The 27,689-nt window shown below is 36.7% G+C and overlaps 1 protein-coding gene across 2 annotated transcripts in view; it reads right to left on the reverse strand.

The window, feature by feature from the left end:
- Positions 1-2,536: 2,536 nt before the first annotated feature.
- Positions 2,537-27,689, reverse strand: part of LOC106060384 (ferric-chelate reductase 1-like) — a 39,125-nt gene continuing 13,972 nt past the window's right edge. Inside the window, exons 2-20 of one of the 2 annotated variants that reach the window (XM_056006734.1) lie at positions 25,935-26,173; positions 24,028-24,152; positions 22,121-22,218; positions 21,662-21,743; positions 21,130-21,312; positions 20,826-20,921; positions 20,560-20,710; positions 19,449-19,681; positions 18,156-18,347; positions 15,588-15,689; positions 12,088-12,241; positions 11,394-11,507; positions 11,162-11,277; positions 10,913-10,999; positions 10,569-10,640; positions 9,970-10,069; positions 4,808-4,978; positions 4,417-4,496; positions 2,537-2,852 (exon numbers count right to left, since the gene is read on the reverse strand). In XM_056006734.1, coding sequence (XP_055862709.1) covers positions 2,754-2,852; positions 4,417-4,496; positions 4,808-4,978; positions 9,970-10,069; positions 10,569-10,640; positions 10,913-10,999; positions 11,162-11,277; positions 11,394-11,507; positions 12,088-12,241; positions 15,588-15,689; positions 18,156-18,347; positions 19,449-19,681; positions 20,560-20,710; positions 20,826-20,921; positions 21,130-21,312; positions 21,662-21,743; positions 22,121-22,218; positions 24,028-24,152; positions 25,935-26,133 — 2,454 coding nt within the window. In that variant the 5' untranslated portion in view covers positions 26,134-26,173 and the 3' untranslated portion in view covers positions 2,537-2,753. The remainder of the gene's footprint in view (positions 2,853-4,416; positions 4,497-4,807; positions 4,979-9,969; positions 10,070-10,568; positions 10,641-10,912; positions 11,000-11,161; positions 11,278-11,393; positions 11,508-12,087; positions 12,242-15,587; positions 15,690-18,155; positions 18,348-19,448; positions 19,682-20,559; positions 20,711-20,825; positions 20,922-21,129; positions 21,313-21,661; positions 21,744-22,120; positions 22,219-24,027; positions 24,153-25,934; positions 26,174-27,689) is intronic. The other variant, XM_056006740.1, reaches the window with a different exon arrangement.

Raw genomic sequence — 27,689 nt, forward strand, 5'->3', positions numbered from 1 at the left:
CCTGGATGACAATGTATTGCTGCGTTGTATTCGTTGACTAATTTGTAAAGGATGGTCAGTAACTTTGAGACCTTCAAATTCTGGAGCAGAACTTCGTCTTTAAGATATTTTAACAAACGACCAAGGGGATGAATTATGGAATGAAATGTGATGTTCTTCCACTAAAAAAGATTCAGACGCAGAAGTATCGGCATAACTTACAAGATTTTCTCCACCTTTTTTTTTTGTTACACAAACACAGATATATGGTTCTTTGAGACCCTTCCTCTCAAGTACGTATGAATAGCATCTTCACAATCAACAGACGTTCAGGTTTTTTTTTTTTTTTTTTTGTTTTTGACAACGTGAAAAAAAAATCTGTGCAACATGTTCGCAGGCTTTTTTGTCACTGTGTTCGGACTGTCGTTAGGATGGTCCCAAGTTCAAACCCTTCCATCCTCGATCATCATGAAGTACGTTTGGACTAGGGTGTAATCATCATGAAGTACGTTTGGACTAGGGTGTAATCATCATGAAGGACGTTTGGACTAGGGTGTAATCATCATGGAGGACGTTTGGATTAGGGTGTAATCATCATGGAGGACGTTTGGACTAGGGTGTAATCATCATGGAGGACGTTTGGATTAGGGTGTAATCATCATGGAGGACGTTTGGACTAGGGTGTAATCATCATGGAGGACGTTTGGACTAGGGTGTAATCATCATGGAGGACGTTTGGATTAGGGTGTAATCATCATGGAGGACGTTTGGACTAGGATGTAATCATCATTTCTGTATGAAAACAGAAATAATATGGTTTTGTCTTCTCTCAAAGAATTGTGTTTTTTAAAGTGAAAAAATGTCTTCGTTGGTGCAATAGTTAATAACCAATTTTCGTAATGGCGAACTAAAAAAAAAATTATGAGCATGTCAACAAATTTTTAAAATTGAGATTTAAAAGGCAGTGCGTGTGTTATAGTACATTTGATTCTTCATCGGATTCAGTTTAACGAATAATATATTAGCCGATGTAAGTAGGCCGCCCGAATTTTTATCACTTTTAACTTTCTTCAACTTTATAAAAATATTATTTTACTCAAAGATGATTATAAACTTCAATGTCTATGTTATACCAGGCTTATAAGTAATAAATACTTCGTACAAACCAATTTGTAGTCAACACCATTATAATGGAGTTATTGTTTTTTTGTTGTTTTTTGTTTGTTTGTTTGTTATTCAACTTTCTAAACGTTACCGGTATACTATTCTGTCTCGGGTGAAATTGATACACTAAATATACAGTATGTTGAACTATGATATTTGTGCTAATTGATACAAGACCTGGGTCAGTAGATACGGGCCTCCGAAAAGAGAAGCAGGTGGGGGGGGGAGAAATCGACATTTGAAATTCCTATTAGCAAAGTTTGTTCGAACACACAGTGCCAGCTGTCACCGAGAGAACACACCAGAACATTGTTTAGAATGCATACATTTAGACCAGAAGGCCGGTCTAGTACTGGTAGTTTAGTTTCTGTAGATTAGGATAAAGTTAAGTTGGCTTTTTATATGGATTCAACATGGTGGTACGAGGTGTATGATGGTAATACAAAAAACTTGGGTCGAAGGTCAAAAGTTTTGATTTTGTGCAAGATGAAACAATGTTACACATTAGTATTAACATATAGATTCCATATAATTATGATGATAGTAGAACAGGTGAGGTAGTCTACATGTAACCTGGTGATGGACTAGAACCTTTATTAAGAGCTACTAAAGGATGCAGAGCCTTAAAGCAAGACTTGTGACTCGGATACAACATTGTGCTCTCACCATTGGATAGCGGCCTGGTCATGCTGTATGCGTGTTTGACTGTCATTCCGACGTCTCAATGGTTCCTGGTTCACACCCTGCCCGCTGCCATTCCCTGTTCTCCTGCGGGTGGTTTGGACTAGGAAGTAGATTATCTTCAACTCTGAAGGGACATCCGAAACATGTAAAACAAACAGACATTGAATTTCTTTTTCCTTTTGATTAGCGCGTGACCAAATCTATTCGTCGATCCACTCTTTACCTTTTACATTTGGCTACTAAACGTTTCTAACCAATTGATTTCTATTAGTTGAGCCGCAATGCACCGATCTTAAGAAAATTATAGTATACGTTTTTATATTATATGGACTGGATGTGTATCTTTGCGCTATGGACTGTCGTCTCGATTGTCCCGGGTTCGAACCTTGCCTACCTCCATACTCCGCCGCCGCGCTGCGGTAACCTATGCAAGAATATAATAATCTTCAATTTTGAAGGAAAACCCGAAGAATGTAATTGGTATTAAAAGTTAACAGTTGGTAAAGTTAAGACTCTCCGCAAATCTACGAAGAAATCTATTTTAAGCATTAGGCGAGCGTCTCACTTTATATAGTGACAATTAAGATGTACACACATTGAACTCTTTAAATGTACATAAGTCAGAGAAGGAAGATTCAGGAGTCCTGGATTATTTGTATCCTATTTTTAAACTACTCTTAGTACACATTAAATCAAGCAACTCACAATAAAAGATGTTGAAATTGTTTATTATTCATGAACAATACAGAGGTTAAAAAAACCACAAACTTCTTAAGCTTATATTTATTGCAGACACAAAATGTGAGTTCGATACTGGAGCTGTATATTTCAAGTCATACATATACATAAAGATTTACATTGATATACATGAATGTACACTGTACACATGAGTACACTTAAGAGCTTAGTCTTGGAGACTCTGGTGTTTAGACATTGCCTTGGATGACGTAGTATAGCAGTGCACCAGTTAGAGCAGCGAGAACACAGACGTGAAGAAACATCAGACATTGCCTGAGACCAGCATTCTGAAATACAAGGAATTCATATCATTTGTCTAGTGTACACTCTATATGAATACAATTAAAAGCAATCGTGTTAGATCTAGGACATATATAAGCCATATATAAGATTTATATATATAAGCCATATATAGGATTTATATATATATATATAACTACACGAAGCTGCATTAAACTTTCAACAAACATTCTTAGCAGAAAAAGACATTAACCAACCAGTCAATAACCTCTGGAATTTCATAAAAGACTATCTTAAAAACATTATAAAAAATCATATACCAACTAAATACACATGAAACAAAATAAATAAATACTGGTTTTATAATAGATTAAAGAAGCTTTGTAAACAGAGAGAAAACAAACCTATATAGAAAATTCAAAGAAACTAAGACAGAAATAGTTTATAAAAAGCACATAAAAATTAAACACCTAACCCAAAAAGTAAGCAGACAGCTGCAGAGTGAATACATAAACAATGTAATATCTAACGATAACAACAAAAACCTATGCACATACATCAAGTCTAAGAAAATGGAAACAACAGGCATAGCGCCATTAAAAGGAGAAGACAACTTAACATATAATGATAATGAAATCAAAGCTAACATCCTAAACAAATACTTTGCATTCTCAACGCCAGGAGACAAAGACATATTACTTAATTTGAACTAAGTAGACAACATAGGAGATATAGAAGTACAAGAAAAGGGAATCCAAAAACTATTAGCCAACATCAAACCGAATAAAGCATCTGGACCTGATGGTATTCCAGCTAGATTACTCAAAGAACTAAGCAAAGAGCTTGCAACTCTGCTCCCAAGCCAGACTGATGGTACGCATCAGAGCGCCATTCAACGCAAGCAGTAGAAGACATGTTTAGACAGGAAGAAGGACTGGTGTGGATCTGGCTAAAGTGATTTGTCAGTTAGTGGAGTCTGGGCTGTCTTGACTCGAGAGAACGTCCTGTGTGCTATCTATGAACTGTGTTGAGGACCTGGGGCGGCACTGGGAAGTGTGTCGGTGGTCTGTAGTGGTATGTAGATAGAAAAGGACTGGTGTCATTTGACATAGGACACTCTGGGACTTAATAGCTGAAGTCCATGCCTATTTGTACTGTAAATAAATACCTCGTTTAGTGTTACCTCCTGCCTTTCGTTAAGTGCCTACTTCAGAGTTACAACAATATATATATACATATATATATATATATATATAATATATATATATATATGTATATGTGTGTTTTATATGTATACATTTATACTTATGTATCTATAGATAGTATGATAGTGACGGACAGGCCAACAGACGGACCTATGGATAGATGAGTTGATGGATGGATGGATGGATAGTTGGCTGGATGGATAGATGAATGGGTGGACAGATGAACTGACAGATAGATAGATAGATAGATAGATAGATAGATAGATAGATAGATAGATAGATAGATAGACAAAAAAGTGAATATGGATGAATGGAAAGAAAGAAAACATATTGAGCTAGTCATTAATAAATATTGAGCACAAAGTCTAAAAGATATACCCAATGACATAATGTTTGCATCTCTTACCGGAACTACTGGGGCCTGTTTTATTCCTCCTGGTTCTGCTCCATCGGCCTGGTCCAAATGATTCAAAGAGTAAGTATTGCCTGCCAGAATTACATACAAGGTCATGGAATAGTCAAAATCTTGCAAGATGTAAATAAAAAATAAATAATTGAATACACACTAGGTCAACGGTGAATTGTCGAAATGTTGAATAGAAATTCCAATGCCTACTCTATTTTCTATGTATTAATAATTTCTAGATTCGCTTATCTGGTGTATCACTGCATCACATGCTGATTGTAAGATTAGACATGGATAGGAAGATACACAATTCAAGAATAAGTTACAGCATCAACATATATTTATATATATGGAAAGCAAAAAAAAAATGTTTAAAAATTGGACAGTTCACCTTTCTTGGATGAAGTATCTCTCTTTATAATGTTGACTTTTAAGTCATTCAGCAGGGACATTATCAAGAAGAAACACAGATGCCAGGCAGAGTAGACAATCATAATGGCCAGACCTGCGTCATTGTCAACTTGTGACTTGGGTAGATACAGTCCTACTGTTATTGCAATGGCTACAAAGGTGAAGAAATATTAATATGTTTTTTTTTTCTAGAGCGTTACATTTCTCTAGCGTTACATTTATCTAGCGTTACATTTCTCTAGAATTACAATTATTTAGCGTTACATTGCTCTAGGATGACATTTTTCTAGCGTTACATTTTTCTAGCATAAAGTTACAAACCATGTTTGTTTTTATTTGCATAAGGGCTAAATTTTGGTGGTTCACTTGACCTCAGTTACCAAAATATTGACCAGGGCCATTACGAGGTGAGATCCTGGTCAACACGAGCAGCACTTGAATGGGTGTAGGTGAACTTTAAATTACTTGGTGACGATAGATAGGACTCTGAGAGAGTTAGTCAGAGAGATAGGGTTCTGAGAGAGTTAGTCAGAGAGATAGGGTTCTGAGAGAGTTAGTCAGAGAGATAGGGTTCTGAGAGAGTTAGTCAGAGAGATAGGGTTCTGAGAGAGTTAGTCGGAGAGATAGGGTTCTGAGAGAGTTAGTCAGAGAGATAGGGTTCTAAGAGAGTTAGTCAGAGAGATAGGGTTCTGAGAGAGTTAGTCAGAGAGATAGGGTTCTGAGAGAGTTAGTCAGAGAGATAGGGTTCTGAGAGACTTAGTCAGAGAGATAGGGTTCTGAGAGACTTAGTCAGAGAGATAGGGTTCTGAGAGAGTTAGTCGGAGAGATAGGGTTCTGAGAGAGTTAGTCGGAGAGATAGGGTTCTGAGAGAGTCAGAGAGAGAAGGCTCTGAGAGAGTTAGTCGGAGAGATAGGTTTCTGAGAGAGTCAGTGAGAGAAGGCTCTGAGAGAGTTAGTCGGAGAGATAAGGTTCTGAGAGAGTCAGAGAGAGAAGGTTCTGAGAGAATTAGTCGGAGAGATAGGGTTCTGAGAGAGTCAGAGAGAGAAGGCTCTGAGAGAGTTAGTCGGAGAGATAGGGTTCTGAGAGGGTCAGTGAGAGAAGGCTCTGAGAGAGTTAGTCAGAGAGGCCTCTGAGTGAGTTAGTCAGAGAGATAGGGTTCTGAGAGAGTCAGTGAGAGAAGGCTCTGAGAGAGTTAGTCAGAGAGATAGGGTTCTGAGAGAGTCAGTGAGAGAAGGCTCTGAGAGAGTTAGTCAGAGAGATAGGGTTCTGAGAGAGTCAGTGAGAGAAGGCTCTGAGAGAGTTAGTCAGAGAGGCCTCTGAGAGAGTTAGTCAGAGAGATAGGGTTCTGAGAGAGTTAGTCAGAGAGATAGGGTTCTGAGAGACTTAGTCGGAGAAAAAGGGTTCTGAGAGAGTCAGAGAGAGAAGGCTCTGAGAGAGTTAGTCGAAGAGATAGGGTTCTGAGAGAGTCAGTGAGAGAAGGCTCTGAGAGAATTAGTCGGAGAGATAGGGTTCTGAGAGAGTCAGAGAGAGAAGGCTCTGAGAGAGTTAGTCAGAGAGATAGGGTTCTGAGAGAGTCAGAGAGAGAAGGCTCTGAAAGAGTTAGTCAGAGAGATAGGGTTCTGAGAGAGTTAGTCGGACAGATAGGGTTCTGAGAGAGTTATGCAAAGAGATACGGTTCTGAGAGAGTTAGTCGGAGAAATAGGGTTCTGAGAGAGTCAGAGAGATAGGGTTCTGAGAGAGTTAGTCGGAGAGATAGGGTTCTGAGAGAGTCAGAGAGAGAAGGCTCTGAGAGATTTAGTCGGAGAGATAGGGTTCTGAGAGAGTTAGTCGGAGAGATAGGGTTCTGACAGAGTTAGTCAGAGAGATAGGGTTCTAAGAGAGTTAGTCGGAGAGATAGTGTTCTGAGAGAGTCAGAGAGAGAAGGCTCTGAGAGAGTTAGTCGGAGAGATAGGGTTCTGATAGAGTTAGTCGGAGAGGCCTCTGAGAGAGTTAGTCAGAGAGATAGGGTTCTGAGAGAGTTAGTCAGAGAGATAGGGTTCTGAGAGAGTTAGTCGGAGAGATAGGGTTCTGAGAGAGTTAGTCGGAGAGATAGGGTTCTGAGAGAGTTAGTCGGAGAGATAGGGTTCTGAGAGAGTTAGTCAGAGAGATAGGGTTCTGAGAGAGTTAGTCGGAGAGATAGGGTTCTGAGAGAGTTAGTCGGAGAGATAGGGTTCTGAGAGAGTTAGACAGAGAGATAGGGTTCTGAGAGAGTTAGTCAGAGAGATAGGGTTCTGAGAGCGTTAGTCGGAGACATAGGGTTCTGAGAGAGTCAGAGAGAGAAGGCTCTGAGAGAGTTAGTCAGAGAGATAGGGTTCTGAGAGAGTTAGTCGGAGAGATAGGGTTCTAATAGAGTTAGTCGGAGAGATAGGGTTCTGAGAGAGTTAGTCGGAGAGATAGGGTTCTGAGAGAGTTAGTCGGAGAGATAGGGTTCTGAGAGAGTCAGAGAGAGAAGGCTCTGAGAGAGTTAGTCAGAGAGATAGGGTTCTGAGATAGTTAGTCGGAGAGATAGGGTTCTGAGAGAGTTAGTCGGAGAGATAGGGTTCTCAGAGAGTCAGAGAGAGAAGGCTCTGAAAGAGTTAGTCAGAGAGATAGGGTTCTGAGAGAGTTAGTCGGACAGATAGGGTTCTGAGAGAGTTAGGCAGAGAGATAGGGTTCTGAGAGAGTTAGTCGGAGAAATAGGGTTCTGAGAGAGTCAGAGAGAGAAGGCTCTGAGAGAGTTAGTCGGAGAGATAGGGTTCTGAGAGAGTCAGAGAGAGAAGGCTCTGAGAGAGTTAGTCGGAGAGATAGGGTTCTGAGAGAGTTAGTCGGAGAGATAGGGTTCTGACAGAGTTAGTCAGAGAGATAGGGTTCTGAGAGAGTTAGTCGGAGAGATAGGGTTCTGAGAGAGTCAGAGAGAGAAGGCTCTGAGAGAGTTAGTCGGAGAGATAGGGTTCTGATAGATTAGTCAGAGAGGCCTCTGAGAGAGTTAGTCAGAGAGATAGGGTTCTGAGAGAGTTAGTCAGAGAGATAGGGTTCTGAGAGAGTTAGTCGGAGAGATAGGGTTCTGAGAGAGTTAGACAGAGAGATAGGGTTCTGAGAGAGTTAGTCAGAGAGATAGGGTTCTGAGAGCGTTAGTCGGAGACATAGGGTTCTGAGAGAGTCAGAGAGAGAAGGCTCTGAGAGAGTTAGTCAGAGAGATAGGGTTCTGAGAGAGTTAGTCGGAGAGATAGGGTTCTAATAGAGTTAGTCGGAGAGATAGGGTTCTGAGAGAGTTAGTCGGAGAGATAGGGTTCTGAGAGAGTCAGAGAGAGAAGGCTCTGAGAGAGTTAGTCAGAGAGATAGGGTTCTGAGAGAGTTAGTCGGAGAGATAGGGTTCTGAGAGAGTTAGTCGGAGAGATAGGGTTCTGAGAGAGTTAGTCGGAGAGATGGGGTTCTGAGAGAGTTAGTCGGAGAGATAGGGTTCTGAGAGAGTTAGACAGAGAGATAGGGTTCTGAGAGAGTTAGTCAGAGAGATAGGGTTCTGAGAGCGTTAGTCGGAGACATAGGGTTCTGAGAGAGTCAGAGAGAGAAGGCTCTGAGAGAGTTAGTCAGAGAGATAGGGTTCTGAGAAAGTTAGTCGGAGAGATAGGGTTCTAATAGAGTTAGTCGGAGAGATAGGGTTCTGAGAGAGTTAGTCGGAGAGATAGGGTTCTGAGAGAGTTAGTCGGAGAGATAGGGTTCTGAGAGAGTCAGAGAGAGAAGGCTCTGAGAGAGTTAGTCAGAGAGATAGTGTTCTGAGAGAGTTAGTCGGAGAGATAGGGTTCTGAGAGAGTTAGTCGGAGAGATAGGGTTCTGAGAGAGTCAGAGAGAGAAGGCTCTGAGATAGTCAGAGAGGCCTCTGAGAGAGTTAGTCAGAGAGGCCTCTGAGAGAGTTAGTCAGAGAGATAGGGTTCTGAGAGAGTTAGTCGGAGAGATAGGGTTCTGAGAGAGTTAGTCAGAGAGATAGGGTTCTGAGAGAGTTAGTCGGAGAGATAGGGTTCTGAGAGAGTTAGTCGGAGAGATAGGGTTCTGAGAGAGTTAGTCGGAGAGATACGGTTCTGAGAGAGTTAGTCGGAGAGATAGGGTTCTGAGAGAGTTAGTCGGAGAGATAGGGTTCTGAGAGAGTTAGTCGGAGAGATAGGTTTCTGAGAGAGTCAGAGAGAGAAGGCTCTGAGAGAGTTAGTCAGAGAGGCCTCTGAGAGAGTTAGTCAGAGAGAAGGCTCTGAGAGAGTTAGTCAGAGAGGCCTCTGAGAGAGTTAGTCAGAGAGAGTTAGAGAGAGAAGGCTCTGAGAGAGTTAGTCAGAGAGATAGGGTTCTGAGAGTGTTAGTCAGAGAGATAGGGTTCTGAGAGAGTTAGTTAAAGAGAGAAGGCTCTGAGAGAGTTAGTCAGAGAGAGAAGGCTCTGAGAGTCAGAGAAGCCTGTGAGAGAGTCAGAGTTGCAGAGAAAGCTTTAAGAGAGTTTAAGGAGTTGAGGAGAGTTTGCTAATGTTCCACTAATAAATGTTCCTGTGTTCATGTGTTCCTGTCATCAAAATACTGAACTGGGGCTTGGATATACTCGTTTGAAATCGTTTGATGACAACGACCTTGACAAGCTTTCAAGGCAACCACTATATAGAGACGATTTGTGACATAAAGTGTTTAACATTGGTGTAGATGTCAACTCGCAAGAGATTTAACGAACGTTTAACTTTTGCTTTGACTAACAATAAACGGATGTGTTGAATTTTAAGAGCAGCTTGTCGACTTTCCTTTGTACTCCCATACAAATGTCTGTTGAAGATAAGCTGCATACAATGCTGTTTATACAAAAATAAGTAACCTTTCTTTAGCGTCCAATCCAACATTATATAAAACTAGAAGACGAAATGTTTGTTGCTACTCTCATTGGCCTCCTTCAGTCGTGAACCGACTATGGCTCATCAAGAACACTTTTTCATATGGCTGTGGAGCCCTACTTTGGAGAGAATACATTTGTTGGCAGAGTATACTGCCACTTTCCACGAACTTACGTTTTATTGTTGGTATTGTTCATAAACTCTTTGTGTGTGTGTGTAGCATTGGCTTTAAAATCAAATGAAGAAAATTTCAGAAATGTCCACTTACTGGCCAAAATGTGAGAAATGGTACCAGCGGCTCTGTGTGCCCAGTTGAAGTACGGTCGCCTGGGATTGTCTGGAGCACATCTCAAGAGTGACATGAAAGGCTGATAAGAAGTACGAATTGGAATCTATTAAGTCTGTACAATTTTGTGTTGTCATCTGACAGGTTTACATAAATATGAATAATTGTATGATGTTTCTATGTTCAAGCTTGCGAAAACCAGGCAGAAAGTTAAAGATATCTATTTATTTCTAGCATGAAATGTTTTCAAAATAGTACATGTAATTAAATTTATAGTCAAACTTTGTTGCTTTTTAATATACTTTTAATAAAAAAAACAACGCTGAACCCTAAAAGACATTAGTCAATGTTCGTTATTTCTGATACATAGTTTTTGTTTTACTATTTAAATATCGTTAAACTTTATAGAATAATGTATGTAGATCAGATGATGACATTGTAGATTGTTATAATACAATAAACTCGTTACATTGATAACATGACATTCAGTTATACATTTAAGAATTTTATAATATTATTTATTGTTATTTTAAAATCTCCTATATTTAATTAATATTGTTCTAGTTTCAAGAATAACTCACATTGATGACGAGTAACGCTGTGGTAATTATGCCTAAAATTGGATGTGCTTTGGTGTAAAACGCTCCAACAATCTGTAATAGTCAGTAATGCCAGCATTAAGATGTAGTGTCCAGAGCAACTATGTATTTATTAAGATATAAGTCCATAGAGTTCTATACAAAATGAAGCTTCTATTTGTCTCAATTCCAAGTCATAGACGTGGCCTCATGAGGCAAAACATTTACATTCTTAAAAATCAAACGAGATCCATTTGATATAGTTTACAACTAATGAGAACTTTCCAAATGGAAACATAATTTTAAATGCCATTACAATTCATCTTAGCAAAAAAAAATGTACTTACAGTGCTGTACTCTTTGACTTGAATAAAGATAATAATAAATCCTGCGCATCCACAGAGGAATGCTAAAACCATAAATGCTCTGTGCATCTAATTAAAAAAATAATTTTAAAACAATAATAATAAAAGAGTTCATATTTTATTAAATGTATGCCAGTTAAGCTTCATGGGAAGATAAAACTATATCAGTTTAATTTGAATTATAAATGCACCTTTATAGATTGATACAATATAAGGCTAATTTAAACTTACAGCAAACCAGACTTTAACGCCACAAGGCATGCTTGAAGGCCATAAAGGTTTTAAAAATCTTGCGAATCCTAAACCTATGCTTGCTAAAAGCATCCAGGCAATCACCATCAAACAACCTAAAAAAAATAATTCAGTGAGATTTAACTGTGTCTATGGTAGCTTTCCTTATGTGCCACTACTCTTAGGTCAAAAAATTTCTGGCGTTGATAGGCCAAACAGAAGTCTAACTCACCATGAGCTTTGATCAAAGGGTACTTAGTGACTTCAAGAGAGTAGGATCTTGCCACTCGAAACTCAATCTGTGATTGTGACATGTATTTAGAATCATGTAACTGAATCTCTCCACCTTTGGACACAGATTTGGAATGGTAAAAACACAATTTGAATATGAACACTTAGACAATTATATATATTTAGTTTTACCAAAAAAAAAATTACTAATGCAACTGCAATGATTCGAGCTTCTAAAAATAATGAGGCCTTCTTTTTAAGTTGGAATCTGGAATGATGTGAATGGTTAGGATTTTATTAAATGTCTGACATAAGACATCACGGGTCGTTTTATCACTTTGAAAATAAAAAAAAAAATTAAGTTGTGATTTTTTAATATCAAAATCTTTACACATCTGCCCTCTGTATCTGCTTTCGATTTGAGATTAGGCTAAAACAAAACAGTTTCAAAAAAATGGGTACATAATGTTTAATATTATGCTAATTTTGTAAACTTAAAGTAACATAAGCTTTTATCCCAGTATATTAAAAAATGTAATAGCTGGTCAGCTGGGACTCGCATGGTGCAAAAAAAGACAACATTGACTGAACAATTTCTTGTTCTTTCGAAACACTCGGCAGGATTTGTTTCTTCAAACTAGTTCTATGACTTATCACTGGCTAATGTACGTAAGCAATGAAACTATTGGACTTGCCTAACGTAGCAGGACCTCTGGCTGTGATGAAATACCAAGGCTCATTCAGGTCAAAGAAATAACTGTTATTTGCAATGGAAGCTACTCTTGTAAATGTACACTGGAGTACACCGTCTTTGTAGGATCCAGATATCAATTTAACAGCAGTCTTCAGCTGTTCGTAATATATATATTTGAAGTAAATATACAAAAATTATTATAAGTGATTTTTTTTTTATTTTACGCTATCTATTAGAGATGTAGGTAAGTGCATAATAGTGTTTTGTATAATGCACAATTATAAAACACATTTCTTAACAGAAATAAAGATTAGTAGCAGAACTAGTAGTGGTATTTTTACAGATCATTGTGTTAAAAAAAATGAGTGTAGAACATAGCATCATCCTACATTTGGATCAGGGTTATACTAATTGTTTTGAAATTAATGAAACCTAGTTAACAGGGAAAAGCACTTATTTTTAAGTGAAAAAATTATAGTATCATTGTCAGAGCTATTCGGTTTATTCTTGTAGATTGTCTCTTTTATTATTTGAAAAGAATGTCCTAATTGTTTTACTTCCTTACAGAAAATGATTCACACCTAGTATAAATCTGTTTCAGTTTTGACTTTGTCTTTTTAATTTTTAAAGCATTTTGTATTCGAGCTTTAAAATAAAGGAATTATTCAAACAAAATTGTTTTTTTAGTCTCACAATACCTGACAAAACCAGATTAAAACAAAGATCATCATCACTGACAAAAACACAGACAAAAGAGACAAAACACATACAAAAACAGACGAAACACAGACAAAAAAAAAAAATCAGACAAAACCAGGGGCGGACTGGCTATATGGGCAAACGGGCAAATGCCCGGTGGGCCGGTACCAAATGGGCCGGTCTGGTCGCGACCAAAGAAAAAAAAATTAAATGCAGACAACTTTAAAAAAAGTGACAGCAGCAAGACACAAAGGCCCGAACAAGTTTTCTTCTTGTTTTTGTTTTTTTTTTAATTATTATTACAATTAATTTTGTTTGAAATTCAACAAGAACAAAATTAAAGAATTACACTATACACTGTACGTGTTATCATTTGTAAAACGTTAAACCGTACTTTCTGCTATGCACTAGCGGCATGGCCTTCAACACTACTTTGATGTCTTCAAGACTGTTTGGCCTGATCATTTTGCTGGTCGGCATGGGCCTTTGATGGCACTCCTATTTTTGTTTTACTCCTTCCCTCACCCGTTTTTTTTATGGTTCCATTGAAAGTTAACGAAAAAGAGGGATGGGAGAGGTTAAGTTAGAAAACATTGATATAATGCGTCAATAGGGGAGACAATTAGCTCGTTAACAAAACTTAATATAAGTTAACTTAAACACATACACACAGCCGCAAAATAGTAAACCACCCAACTTATTCATAGCTCAATATGGGTATAACCGTATAACGTTCTACTTTCTACGATTTGAAAAGAAAAAAGTAAGTTTCTTGTTGTTTATTTGTAATAACATAGATCTAAAAATACTACACTTAAGGCTTACAAAAAAAAATATTATTTAATTAAAACATAAATCTAGATCGAAACTGATATTCATACCGCTATGATTATATGAATAATGGCAAATTTATGCTTAGTATGAAGTAATTGATGATGAAAATTATTACAATAATTTATATTGCGCTGTCACATCCGATATTTAATGAAAGATTTAGAATCATTTATATTTTAAATAATATATTCATATACAAATCGCGTTTTTGAGAATGTACTAGGACGAAGCAAGAGCTTTTCACATTCAGAAGTACCTCTCTAACCGTTCTGCTTTCTCTTATCTTGTAAAGGAATATATATAGTTCGTCCATCGTAGTTCGATTATGACCACTTTGTCATCCAGGGGGCTGAGGGCTTTACACTGGGGTTTTATGTCTCCTCGTGTGGCTGGTGAGACCTATGTGAGCCCGGAATGTTCGGCCGCACACTAGGCAGGTTATTCCAGCTGGAGCTAGTGTCAATGGCCTTGCTTTTCTTCTCTGGCGTTTTTCTTCTGCCAGCGTTGTTCTCTTTTCCTCAGCAACCCGTGTGCCGGTTTTCACAGCGCGACGTCATGATGCTCTGTCATGTGCCTCTGTCTCCCAGGTGGCTGGGTCTATGCTGAACCCCTTCAGAGAAGCTTTGAGGGTGTCCCTGAAGCGCTTTCTTTGACAACCTTCCGAGCGCTTTCCTTCGCTTAGTTGGCCATACAAGAGTCGTTTAGGGATGCGGTGGTCTTCCATTCTGTAGACGTGACCTGCCCATCGCAGCTGGGACTGCATCAGGATTGTGTGGATGCTTTGCAGACCCGCTCTTTGAAGGACTTCATTATCTGGTATTTTGTCTTGCCATTTGACATTCAGTATTTTTCACATACATGTCGTGGTAGTGATTCAGTTTCTTTGCATGTTAACTGTACACTATCCATGTTTCTGAGTCATAGAGCAATGTAGGGAGGACGACGGCTCGATAGACCCCTAGTTTTGTATTTGTGGTGATACCACTTTAAAGGAATTGGTTGCCTGAGTCAGCCAGGAAAACCAATGACTTAGCATATTTTAAGTCACAGATCAACGTGCATGACTAGATTGACACGTGAAATGCGTGGGACTTCCTTTTGTTTATATTTTTGAAGAAACGTCTGTAATCTATAAGTAATATCAAAAAGTTTGAAACTCATTAAGGCTGGTATTGTAGTGTTTATAGTTTTCAGACTACATACATGTATAAATAGAATACATTATGTAAGCCTACGAAAGCATACATCCAGTTTTCAATGCTTTATCAAACTTTATATATTTTGAATAGAATTAGGCCTACACCTATGTTAATACACATGGGCGTAGCCGAGAGGGGTTGAGTTCAAACCATTACCGGCCTCAGATCTCATTGTCTGAAAGGGAAACTTTACTTACTTCCCCATTGCAGTCAACTTAAGCAAACTACAGTCACCAAATTTCATGAGCTAGCCAAAAGGGGTTTTGTGGTTCCCCCCCTCCAATACAAAAACTAAAGCATTTTACCTTTTTCTACCAGTTGCTGGACTCTACTGAATAGAAGATTTAGTTTTTGATTTTTTTAGCGGAAGAATAGCAGGCTAATTGCACTGTAGATACCTCAAAATATGCATTTTTTAAAACTTAAAATAACGTAAACCCCACTGGGGGAGCTTACAGCGCTCCCCCAGACTCCCTAACTGTCCCTTGGCGGTGTATACTGCCTTTCACTAATTATAGGGAGTATTCTAGGGTAGAAAAAACGTTTGAAAGAATGAAAGATAAGAATGTAATGAAGATTAATTACATATAGACACACACTAATATATATATAAATTGCGGAGAGGTTTAAAATCCCCCCCACACACACACCGAAAATATATGACATGACATTTGTGGGCCGGTTTATATGGTAATGCTCGGGCCGGTTTTGATACCCAGTCCGCCCCTGGACAAAACAAATTAAAGCAGATAAAACGGACAGAACTCACGTCTTTCATTTGTTTGTTGTTGTAAGCGTCATCATTGTATGAAACATAAACGTCTATAATGGAGTCTTGGTTCACTGTACACGCCACCACACTAGCCTTGCCCTACAGTAGCAAACAAATATAAAAAGGCAGTCATTGCATTAAACACAAAATCTATATGTTGAAACGTTTAACAGACATTCTATAGTCTAGGTGTTAAAAAGACTCATAGTAAGAAAACTTTGGATCAATCTTCACTGTCTGTATCTACACGTTCACCCATGAAAACAATATGCATGCACTACGAGACCCACAGGGGGCGCAGTGGTTGAGTGGTTAAGCGATTGGCTTCCGATCGTGGGGCCCTTGGTTCGAATCTCGGTGAAGACTGGGGATTTTGAATTTCGGGATTTTTAGGGCGCCACTGAGTCCACCCAACTCTAATGGGTGCCTGACTTAAGTTGGGGAAAGTAAAGGCGGTTGGTATGTGCAGGCCACTTTACACCCTGCTCGTTAACCATTGGTCAAAGAAAATGATGACCTTAACATCATCTGCCCTATAGATGACAAGGTCTAAAAGGGTACAAAAACAAAAAAAAAAGCATAAAAAGGTCTGAAAGGGGAACTTAAAAGGAGGCGCGGTGGCTGAGTGGTAAAGTGCTCGGCTTCCGAACCGAAGGTTCCGGGTTCGTATCCTTGTGAAAACTGGGTTTTTGAATGTCAGGATTTTAGGACACCTCTGAGTCCAGGCAGCTCTAATGACATTAGGTGGGGAAAAGTAAAGGCGGTTGCTCGTTTGACCTGACAACACGAGAATCAATAGAAAAAAAGAATTAACCAATTAGTTTATTAACTATTGGTAATTAATTATTTTGTTTGGTATCCCAAACAAGGAAAAGAAATTGTACTTGACTGAAGTTGTGGTATTAGCTAAATTAGTCCCATTCGCCGCTCCAAATTGAAACGAACAATATATAAATATACAGACGTCTCTGGTTATAAGTACCTCACTAGCAGAGTGGTTAGCACGTCGGCCTGAAGAGGCGTGAGCCATGAGCTCGAATTAAGGTCGGTCCCCCTTTTATTTTATTTAGTCAATGCTTTTAGAAACAAATTACGGTAAATATCCTTTTCTTTCTCTCCCCCTCCCCCTTATTGTCCCAACTGGTCCAATTAAGTAATAAGATCATAGCGTAGTGAGAAAGCTACAAGAAACGGATGCCCTATATATCGCAAGATCTGAAATGGTACAAAAACAAAAAACAAAGAAACATTTGGACTTGACAGTTATCTTCGAGTTCATAGGCTATGAGAAATGTGTTCACCTTCGACCACGAAGGAGGAGCTATATATCATATTTATTTAGTGTAAATTAAATTAGTGCTTACATTTTTTAAAAAGCCTATTTTATGACTTATTTATTTTTCTATTGCGTGTTTATAATATTCACGTGACATAATTTACAATTTAACAAGGTTACAAAGACAGTTTGTGTGGAAACCGAAGTGGTCCACCCAGGCAGGCTTCAATATTTTCAGAAAAAACATCCGAAAGAAATTATATCAAAGACAAATGAGAGATAAGAATGGAGATCTTGTGTAGTGCCCCAACGGTCCAGCAGATCAAAGGATAGGTGAAAGTGGATGTAAAATTAGATGTGAACCTGGCCTAACTAGTTCCCCTTATAGACCTTGTGGTAAAGTTAATCTTTTTTTGTGGCCTACGGTTAACGAGGGTGTCATGTAGCCAGCAAAACGACCAACCGCCTTTACTTTTCCCCAACTAATATCAGGTTAGAGCTGGGTGAACTCAGAGGCGACCAAGGATTCCGAAGTTGAAAATCCCAGTCTTCACCAGGATTCGAACCCGGGACTCCCGGGCGCTGTGACCACACTGTGGAATTGTCCGCCAAATAAAAAGAAAATGCAGTTTACAAGTTTATTATTCGTTTAAAATTAGGACTAATTTATAGTGCATACTAAATAGCTTTTTCCCTTTACAAAACTACTTGCATAAGTGATTTTAAAAATGAGATTTTTCGCTTTCAGAAAAGTAGCCGTTGCATCAGAACTTTGAATGGTCTAAAATATTGTGATGTCTTTTCTAGTTTACGAGATCTAAACGGGACGGATGGAAAGATGGACAGACAATTCACACAAAACTAATAGCGTCTTTTCCCTTTCGGGGAAATAGCGCTAAACAAAAACAATTGGTAAAAATATGATTCATCCCACAGATGTATTGTTGTTTGATCTTGATTCTAGATCTATTGCAAATTTAATTGCCTGATTGATTCAAACTAATTGGTACAAGTTATTGTTGATTTTTAAAGTTTTTTAAAAATCTTTTTCTTGTTTACATTGCAATTCGTAATAGAAAATACAAAGCCAAGTTACTCTTTTCACGTCTATTAGGTCTATAGCTTGTTTACAAAGCTACAAATAAAACTCAAAGTCTTTTTGTTATTAAAAACTTAACCATTTAAAACACACCTAGTCTAGAACACACATTGATTGGTAGATGTTATATGTTGAAGCTAGCTAAGAATTGGGCCACAATTATAGAACACAAAAGAAATGAATCCCTTACCATTTTACCTGTTTCTGAGAACCCAACGGCCAGGTAGTAGTCCCCATTGTGTCCAGTTGTTGTATTCAAAGAAAATTCAATTTGTTCCCCTTTCGAGATCCAGGAAACAAAGAGGTCACACTTGCCGTTGTTGCAATTATCAAAACAACCTTTAGTTGAGCCACATTCAGCGTCAGCACCTGAAGGAGTCACCTGAGAGGTAAAAAGATACAAGACTTTAAAGTTCGTGGACTTTTACCATGCAGTGCCTTGTTTCTTGTTTTCCTGTAAAAAGCTATTCAAACACTATCTGAACCCAACGAAACAAACTTCTACTGCACTTCATCATCATACTGTGTTTTTTGGTTTTTGTTTACATTTAGACCTTGCGGATAATGAGAGAGTAAAGAAGGATAATTCTTTGTGTTTGTAAAACTAAAATGGCTCTAACATGAAACTATTTATGGAAAATAAAAAATATAAAATTTTTGAAAATTCTTTGTCACAATTCCTCTATTCAGCTTGCAACTTCTTCATGTGTGGGTGGACAAGGATATCGAGAACGGCTCTAACGATTTTCCTACAAATTGGACAGTTTATGTATATCTTTTGGAAAAGAATTACTAGCTAATTGGACACACTGGGAAAACTCTAGTTTGCGCATCAAGTCTGGATCTCTAGGATTATCATAAACAAATTTTATACTCTGGAGTATACTCGCTTAAGCAGGATTTTTTTTAGAACTGGGGGGAGGGGAATAGGAATGGGGTAATTAATGTTTTACTATTTTTTAAATCTACATTCATTAGTTATTAAGAGTAAAATATCGCTCTTGCAAAAGTCAGCTGAAATTGGGAGAATTGTCCTTTTTAATGTTAATTATTTTTAAAATTTTGCTTGTTTTAATTTAAAACATTCGAATATAATCTTTAAATGCGACCAAATATATTCTGCAAGCCTAATAGGTAGATCTATAAATATACGTTCCAAGCCTAAGACAATATAATGTCCAAACCTAAAAGAATATACTTTCCAATCCTAAGAGAATAATACAAGCTAAAGCCTTATATAAAATCTCAGCACTTCTCGACGAATCCTGTGTTTCGTCCGATTCTATATTTAGCTGAAAGTTCAACACCAAACTTCTGAGTAAGTAAAAGTCAATTATTTCGAACTAAAAGGTAAACATTTCCGTTCAATAGTAACACACAAGAATACAAGCAGATTCAATACAATTGTTTTTTTAGTCTCACAAAATGATTTCTTTAGTATTTATTATCAGGTCCGTACACTAAATGAATGTTTTCTACTAACCACTGAGCTCTTGGTTGAAGCTGTTAAAGCTGTCGCTGTCAAGGCTGTATCTGTTAAGGTTGCGGCATTAGTTAGGGTCGTCATGGTTGCTCGGGTTGCCGAGGAAGTAGTCTGGGAGGTTGCTGCTGTTGAGGTTACAGCTGGTTGAAAGTATTCGTCTGTTAACACGTCGCTTAAGTTCACCCTATAACTGGTGACGTTTCTGTCTATTCTGCCATGAAATCTCAAGCTATCTGAGAAAACAACGAACACATTTTTGTACATTCATTTAGAACTAGAGGAGGCGCGGTGGCTGAGTGGTTTCCGAACCTGGAGTCCAGGGTTCGAATCCTGTTGAAGACAGATATTTTTAATTTCGGGATCTTTAGGGCGCATCTGAGGCCACTCAGCCCTAATGGGTACATATTTTATAGCCCAATGATGGGTTATCTTCGGTTCGGGTTCGTGACGTTCACATGAACTAATCAAATGTTCAGATACATGGAGCAAGTCAATTTATGGACGATATTGAAGGCTCACTTAAATTGTATCAAACAACAACTAGACCAGCAGCTTGAACTTAGACTTGGACTTTCGATTTCATATTAATTTCAAACTTTTTTTTTTCAATGTTCCAAAATTAGAGCTCTACAAGTGCTTGAATAAATCCAGTTTCCACATTTGTAAATCCTAAATCCCATGTTCAGACCATGCGTGTATTGTTTGTGTCTTCATACAGATTTAAGCAGCTTTTTGAACAATGAAACAGAGAAAATCTGTGTCAGAATTACCTCTAGTCCACTTCATAGAATATCAAAACACTCACAGCTTCATACATTGAATTAGGCCCACTTTCTTTTAGGTATTATTAAAATGTCTTACTTTAGTTTTAAGTGAACAAAATAACCCATCAAACTTTGAACTTTTTGTTATCAACCCATTTTCTAACTAAAGTTTGACCATCACTCTATTAGTCTAGTTTTGGTCTATTTATCCTAACTATTTGGGTCAGTAATGCCAAAAAAAGAAAGAAAATCATTCTTTTAAAGAGTATTTTCTACAAAGAACTGTCGACTCTATTGGCATAAATCTTTATTGCACAAAAAAAAATAAATATCATTTAAAAAATAACCTCCTTGGATTGGTCCTTTAGCTGCGTTCAGGTACCAGGGGTCAGTGAGATTAAACAAGGCAGGATCACTGCTTTCTTTTTGTACTGTAAATCTGCATTTCAGAATACCATCAGTGTAGTTGCTTACTTCGTTACTGATGCCAGACGTGGACTGAAATGTAAATCAACAACAACAGGATATAAATAGTTACACTTTTTTTTCTGTAACAAGCCAACTTCCTGTCACTCTAGTTAACAAAATTATGCAGTCATTTTATTTATCTTACCAAATTACTTTCAGTGTGTCTGTGACCAAATGTCAATCCTGGGATGACGCTGACAGATCCATTGTTTAGAGTACAGTAATAAACAGTGGCTGGGCCCTGTGGGGAAGTAATGCCTTGTTATCCCAACTTTTATATGAATAAGTTGTATGCAATAAATGACAATAATTAGTTAGAATAATTGCTAATATAATTTTTTGCCTTTATGTTTATGTTCAATAATATGTTTTATATTTTTCTATACAGCAACTTGATCTCAAAAGTAATATCTCGTGCAACTCTATTCAGCACCTTGTTTCTACCTTACCATTAAAGATGCGTTGCTGAAGCCCAAAGAGACATAACCATCGTTGTTCAATACAGCTGTTAGTGAGATTTCTATGTTATCTCCCTTGTCTTGCCAGGACGTTTCCAAGTCACATATATCGTGGAGGCAGTTGCTATAGCACCCTCTGCTTCTTCCGCACTCCGAATCTTTGTAAAACTTTCCCTTGTAAAAGTAAAATAGATAAGATTTTATATCGACATCTCTTTTATAACTTTAATAAGGAACATTGTGTGCGTTCTAAAAAAAAAGAATTCTTAGATCCTATAATTACTATTTTGTTATCAAAATTTTATACCGTAAAATAATAGAATTATCGAAAGGAAGTCAGACGGCCAGAAGCAGGTAGTGGTGTGCTGGTTTATTGGATCAAGATGTGTAAATAAATGTTACTTTAATCCCCAATATTTCCAAGTGCTCTAATTAGTTTTAAATTCTATTTAAAAAATTAATCCAGATCTTGAGGTGCAATAAAAACACTGACAAAAACAAAACAAATAGATCTTATATTTACCTGGAGTGGAGAGGCATATCTTAGAATTGTAGAGTTTAAATTTGCAAAGTAGTTACTCGCTATGTCGAGTACCACACTGTACCTATTAAATTGATTATACAAATTATGTTTATGTTTAAAAATCATAGTAAAAGTGTTCCAGGTGTCTAGCTTTACCAGCTAAATTAAACATTCAATAAACACAAAGTTAGATTTTGGTAGGAGAGTGCAATAGATAAAGAAATAAATATATGCCACCTAACGCTGAGCCAGAGTTCGACACTCGACTCGAGCAGAGTTGTGTTTGCTGAGCGCCTAAAGGCAGCACGGAAACCTTCTCTCAGATATCCCTCTCCCCCATTGTTCCCCAGAAGAGGTTGGATCATACTGAACTGAGCATGCTATAAGCACGAAAGATGCGAGTGTAAAGTGCTTAAATTTAAAAGAAGACCAACTTAAAGAAAACGTAATTTGACTTACTTAAAAACAATGTCGTCAGTTGTGTCTGTCGGAGCCACCCAGTTCACTGTAACAGAATTTTTTGGATTGGCGTTGGTCTGTGTTACGCCGCGACCTGTCTTCAAATATGTTATTGAAAAAAAAAGACAGTTTGAATGTTATTTTATTAAGCATCTCACCCAACAAGCAAATTCAAGTGTAAAGAGTAACATGACATAACATGTCTGGGATGGCTGCCTGGTAGTGGGGTATGAACTGTCGTTCGATTGTCTCGATGGTCCCGGGTTCATATCCTGCTCGCTGCGATCCCCCTTCGTCCTACGGGAGATTTGGACTATATTGCACACACACACACACACACATACATACATACACACACACACACATATATATATATATATATATATATATAAGCAGATCTGTAAAATGTAAGGTGTATGTATGTATGTCCCGCATAGAAATCAAAGCCGTTAAACCAATCTTGATAAAGCTTGGCATAAATGTTCCTTAGATTATGGCAGAGACCGTAGTGTACGTTTAATGCCTCTACCATTGCCAGAGTGCCCTAATAATAGACAAAATGTATCTAATAGTAAGTCTATTAAAAAAACTATACTTTTTAACAAAATGGTAAAACCATTTTCACACTCTTCTTTTGATTCCGTGGCAAAATAAAAAAAATGTAAAGGAACACTCTCCATGTTTAACATAGATCTAAATTCAAACCAGGAAATAAAAAAATACCAAAAATAAGGCTCGCAGGCAGCGGGTCATATCCGGCTAATATATATATATATTATATTAAAACAAAACCTTTTACAGATTTGCTTAGTTTTTTAATCTCCTACTTGAAGAATCTAACAAAGAGCATAAGAAAATGTTATTTGACTTGTTAGTTTTTCAATTTCGATTATCATAATACACTTTCTGTGATTAAAATATAAACAACACTTGACTATTTCTATATGACATCTATATATAAAAGAACAAGTCCAAAAGCAGGCAGAAAATAAACACCAAACAGAAGTGCCTAAGTGCTTAGGAAATGAAAAACTAAGGGCATTTTAAAAAAAATGTAAATAGCAAAAATAAACAAAAAAAAAAAAAGAAAAATTTATAGTTTTATTTTAATACGTTCATATTGTGGAATGTGTTTTCATTGTAGATAAACTTTCGTGCCCTGATTGTCAAATCACTAGACAACTACAACGCGACATACAGTTAATTTGTATAATGCTTTCAAAATATATATTTTTGCTATTGACTTTTGCTATTGATGCAGAAGAGCCGATAATCTATGTTTTAAAAAAGTTTGTTAGAATTTTAAATGTATAAAAACTTGTACACATAATGGCAATAATAGTCTAATATACATTATTATCATGACAATATTTTGAGAAACTTCTATTACACTGAAAAAAATGTAAAGTATTCATTTTGAAATAGCCAAATGTAGTCTTATTTGTTGAGTAACTAAACCAAAAAATGATTTACAGTATTGTTTCTACATTGCAATAGAACATGATTTCCGAGGATAATACTACAAATTACAGACGTTAATGCGAAGATAATTAGGTCTTACAGCTATCTGTGTGATAATGTTATATGCATGGACGGACTGGCTATATGGGCATTCGGGCTTATGTCCATTGTGTGCCCAACTAAGGCACGTATTAAATTGTTGAAGATTTTATAATATTCTCTTAAAAAATGCTTAAAATGTGAAATCTGCCTTTTAACAGCCTAAGTGAATCACTTAACTAGCCGATGTGTTTGCACACAGACTCTCTTTGTAACCTGGTTTAAGTTTCGTCATGCTATGTCAAAGTTTTCCTATTTGAGCACCATAGATGGTCTAGACTCTAGATTAACTCAAATCTGTAGTTTACAATGTCAGCAAAATAAAGAATATACAAAATAGAACATACTGTTGGGTCACATGTCAACTTTGCCTCTGATGGTAGATCTGTAAACGTACCAACATTTTTAGCATCATCTGTTGTCTTTCTGGCTACAATCAGGAACCCATTAAATTGACCACCAGATAGAGTCACTGTAATATGTTCAAAATATACATACATATATGATATTTTTATATATGTATATATATGTAATATGTTCAATATGTATATATATTTGTAATGTGTTCAATATATTTATATATAATATGTTCATGTAATTTTATTGTGAAGAAACAGATTAATCGTAAAACAGACTTTAACAAAAATTACCAAATATTGATTTTTGTGTGTGCGTGACTGCAGAGTCAGTGGGACTACAAAGTCAGTACTACAAATTCATTAAACATTTCTTCAAACATAATTTAAATGAAAATAAAAATTCCTTATTGAATTTCATAGGTATTGAAATTTTCAAGAAAATCGTTTAAGTCGTCTTTGAAAAGAAAATATAAATATATATTCCTGTCAGGAGTTTTTAATGACGTTTGAGTCGATCTATAGAGCGTTTGGGAGGGGGCAGGGTTTGGACCTCTTCCTTTTAGCTCGGTCATCCCCCTGGTCATCCAACGCTGCCTAACAATAAGTAGTGCTTCTTGAGTGTCCAGCCAAAAAATGTATCATTTTAAGGTTTCAAGATTGTATTAACTTACTGTCTGACTGTGTGTCTGTCTGGTAAAATCAATTTAAAAAAAATAACCAACTACTTGGTTAAATTAGTTTTACATAGAAAAAGGGAGTTAATAATAATAACAAGGCTTGTCTTCGAGAACGAAGATTAGTGAGGAATGAAGTATTTCCCGTAGCTGCGCAGCCCCAGCTATGACCTACATATTTTGCCACATCCAGGTTAAATTAGTTTTACATAGATTAAGGAGTTATACCTGCAGTATATGGCAGTGATTTTTGCGGTTCTTCCCCTTTGAGAAGACCCTTTTTTATATATTTTTTTATAATTTGCTTGTTTTTAGTGAGGTCTTGTCAGCGTTCGCTCTTTATGGAACGAGAACCCCTTAAGTGGAAGCGTCCGAGGAACGTAACAGTTTCCTTTAGAGTGCCTAGGTTTGAACACCCTACAAATAGGTTGTGAGAATAACTGCTTTACAGAAATACATTTTTGATTGGCAGATTTATTTCACTATATTTCTAATTGGAAGCGACTAAAAGCAATGCTGGTTTATGTCAGGGGGAGGTATGGCGAGAGTGAATATATCCCTTTGTTTAGGTACTCCCTGGCCCAGGTTATGAATGTAAATAGTCTAGCACGTGTTATGAACTGAATGGTTTAGTCTTCTTTGAATGTGCGAGAGAGTGTGTTAGTAGTGAGGTCTTGTTCCCGGTCCAGGAAGGTTGGTCGGTCGCTTCCTGGACTGTTGTTTGTATTATTTCTTGAGAGTGATATAATTGTATGCTTTATTTGGTATTAAAGTGTTTCGGTTATTCATTGATAGCTGGAGCTAGAGTTGAAGTATATTGAGTATTAATTGTTCTTATTTAAGTAACCCCCAACGAGCCAAGCAAGAAAAAGGAAATCGACAGTTTAAATAGAAAATACGGTTGTCTATGTCACTTGACCAAAAGTACTGCTGGTTTTAGACAGACGGTAGTCTATGTCACTTGACCAAAAGTACTGCTGGGTTTAGTCAGACGGTAGTCTATGTCACTTGACCAAAAGTACTGCTGGTTTTAGTCAGACGGTTGTCTATGTCACTTAATTCTTGACTTGATAGTATATTGGAGGAGATGATTTAAGCATTTCAAAACAGAGAAAATGATATTTTGCATTTATACTTATTTAAAACAAATAACACAAGGTTCACGTATTCATTTATTTGCAATAGATCATTTCCTGTTCATTTTAGAGACGATTCTCTTACCCTGTATTTTGTCTCCATGTGAATAATAATGTTTGCTGAATTTCAGAAAAAAAGGATTAACATTCCCTGCAGTAGATTTATAATGTCTAGCTTCAGGAGTAACATGTGTGCAGGCTGAATTAGGTGCTCCAGTAGGATAGCTACACACAGACTGTATAATGACGCTGAACACAAAGACTGACACATAGATTCTCAACATGTTTCCCAGTCTGATAAGCTTATGTACACTTGAAGGACTCCTACAAAAAATACACACACAAAAAATCATGCTTTAAAAATGATAAGATAAAGAAGAAGGTTAACCCACATCAATGATAACAATGTGTTAATATTTATCTCAATATCAAATCTTATATATATAAGCAGGGGGGTGGGGGCCGCCTTCACTGACTCACCTATCACTTAATCTCCCACTTGCCGTGAACGAAAAGATCGAAAATTTAACATCTTATTACTTGCCTTAGGTTTAGAACAACTAGGCCATTTTCAGGATCCAAATCGCGTCGGTTAAATTTACCAAAATGATTTTTAGCGGCCCCCGTAAGGGGAAAAAGCCGCTATTAGGTTTGTGCAAAATGTCCGTCTGTCCGTCTGTTCGTCTGTCACACTCAGATCTCGAAAACTAAAAGAGATATGAAAAATATTATTTCATCATTAAATGCAGCTTGAAAAGTTTAGGTGCAACGGCTACTTTTGGTTTTCTAAAAGCAAACCGTTTAATTTATAAAATTAATTATGCAAGCGATTTTTTCATAAAAATACACCAATTCTAAAACAATTAGGTAAATGTAAGGGAGGCAATGTTACAATATGCTAACAAAGATGGACTATTTTTTTTTTGTGTATTTTCAGTATCACTGAGACAAATGTATTTATAAAATGTACAAGAAATGTTCACAACAAATATAAATAATAGTTAAAGGTATTTTTTCTGGTCAACTAGCTGCTAAAATTAAAAGAAAACATTTTTGTTTGTTTATAAAGGCTAATAATGCATTTTGTATGTAAATATCACGCACATTTTTTAAAATGGTATTATTATGCAGCGACTTTCGTGCAGTAGCGTAACGTCGCAACATGTGCAGTTGCTAAACCAATTTCTTAAACTTTTTTAAAAAATCAGATTTTATTTATTTTTTGTTTAGTGCCCCCATCCGAATAAAAGAAGATTATTTTTGTGCGTTTTGTCTGTTGGCCGGTCTGTCCGTCACGATTAGATTAACAAACAACACTAGAGGCTATTGTAAATCTGATTTAACCTTTAATTTTTCATTCAGAAATATTGCAATAGTTTTAAGTATCTATAATAGATTGTTCCGGATGTTTTGTGAAAAACAAATCAATGCCAAGGAATATTTGTTTGCTCTTCTAACTTATATTAGATTTTATTTCCATGCTTAAACGTTGCAAGAAACACATGATCTTTAATATATTGTTCCGGTTTTTTAATGTAAATAGTATATAAATGCTAAATAAAAATATCTATACTGATTTATATTTCATTAACTATAAAGTAGTTCCGGATATTGTTTTATAAAAAATAAATTGTCAAATGATTGTTTGAAATCGCATAATTGACTAATATTACACTTATATTCTTTGACACTACGTCACTATAGTTTATTTATCAATATCAATTGTTCCGAATTTTTAATTTAAAACAATTTTATGTCAAATAATTATATTTTTTTCAAAAATATCGACAATAGGTCATTCAGGATTTTAAAATAAGAAAGTAATTTACTAGAAACGATT

Source organism: Biomphalaria glabrata, chromosome 1 (assembly GCF_947242115.1).
Source record: "Biomphalaria glabrata chromosome 1, xgBioGlab47.1, whole genome shotgun sequence".
NCBI lineage: Eukaryota > Metazoa > Mollusca > Gastropoda > Planorbidae > Biomphalaria > Biomphalaria glabrata.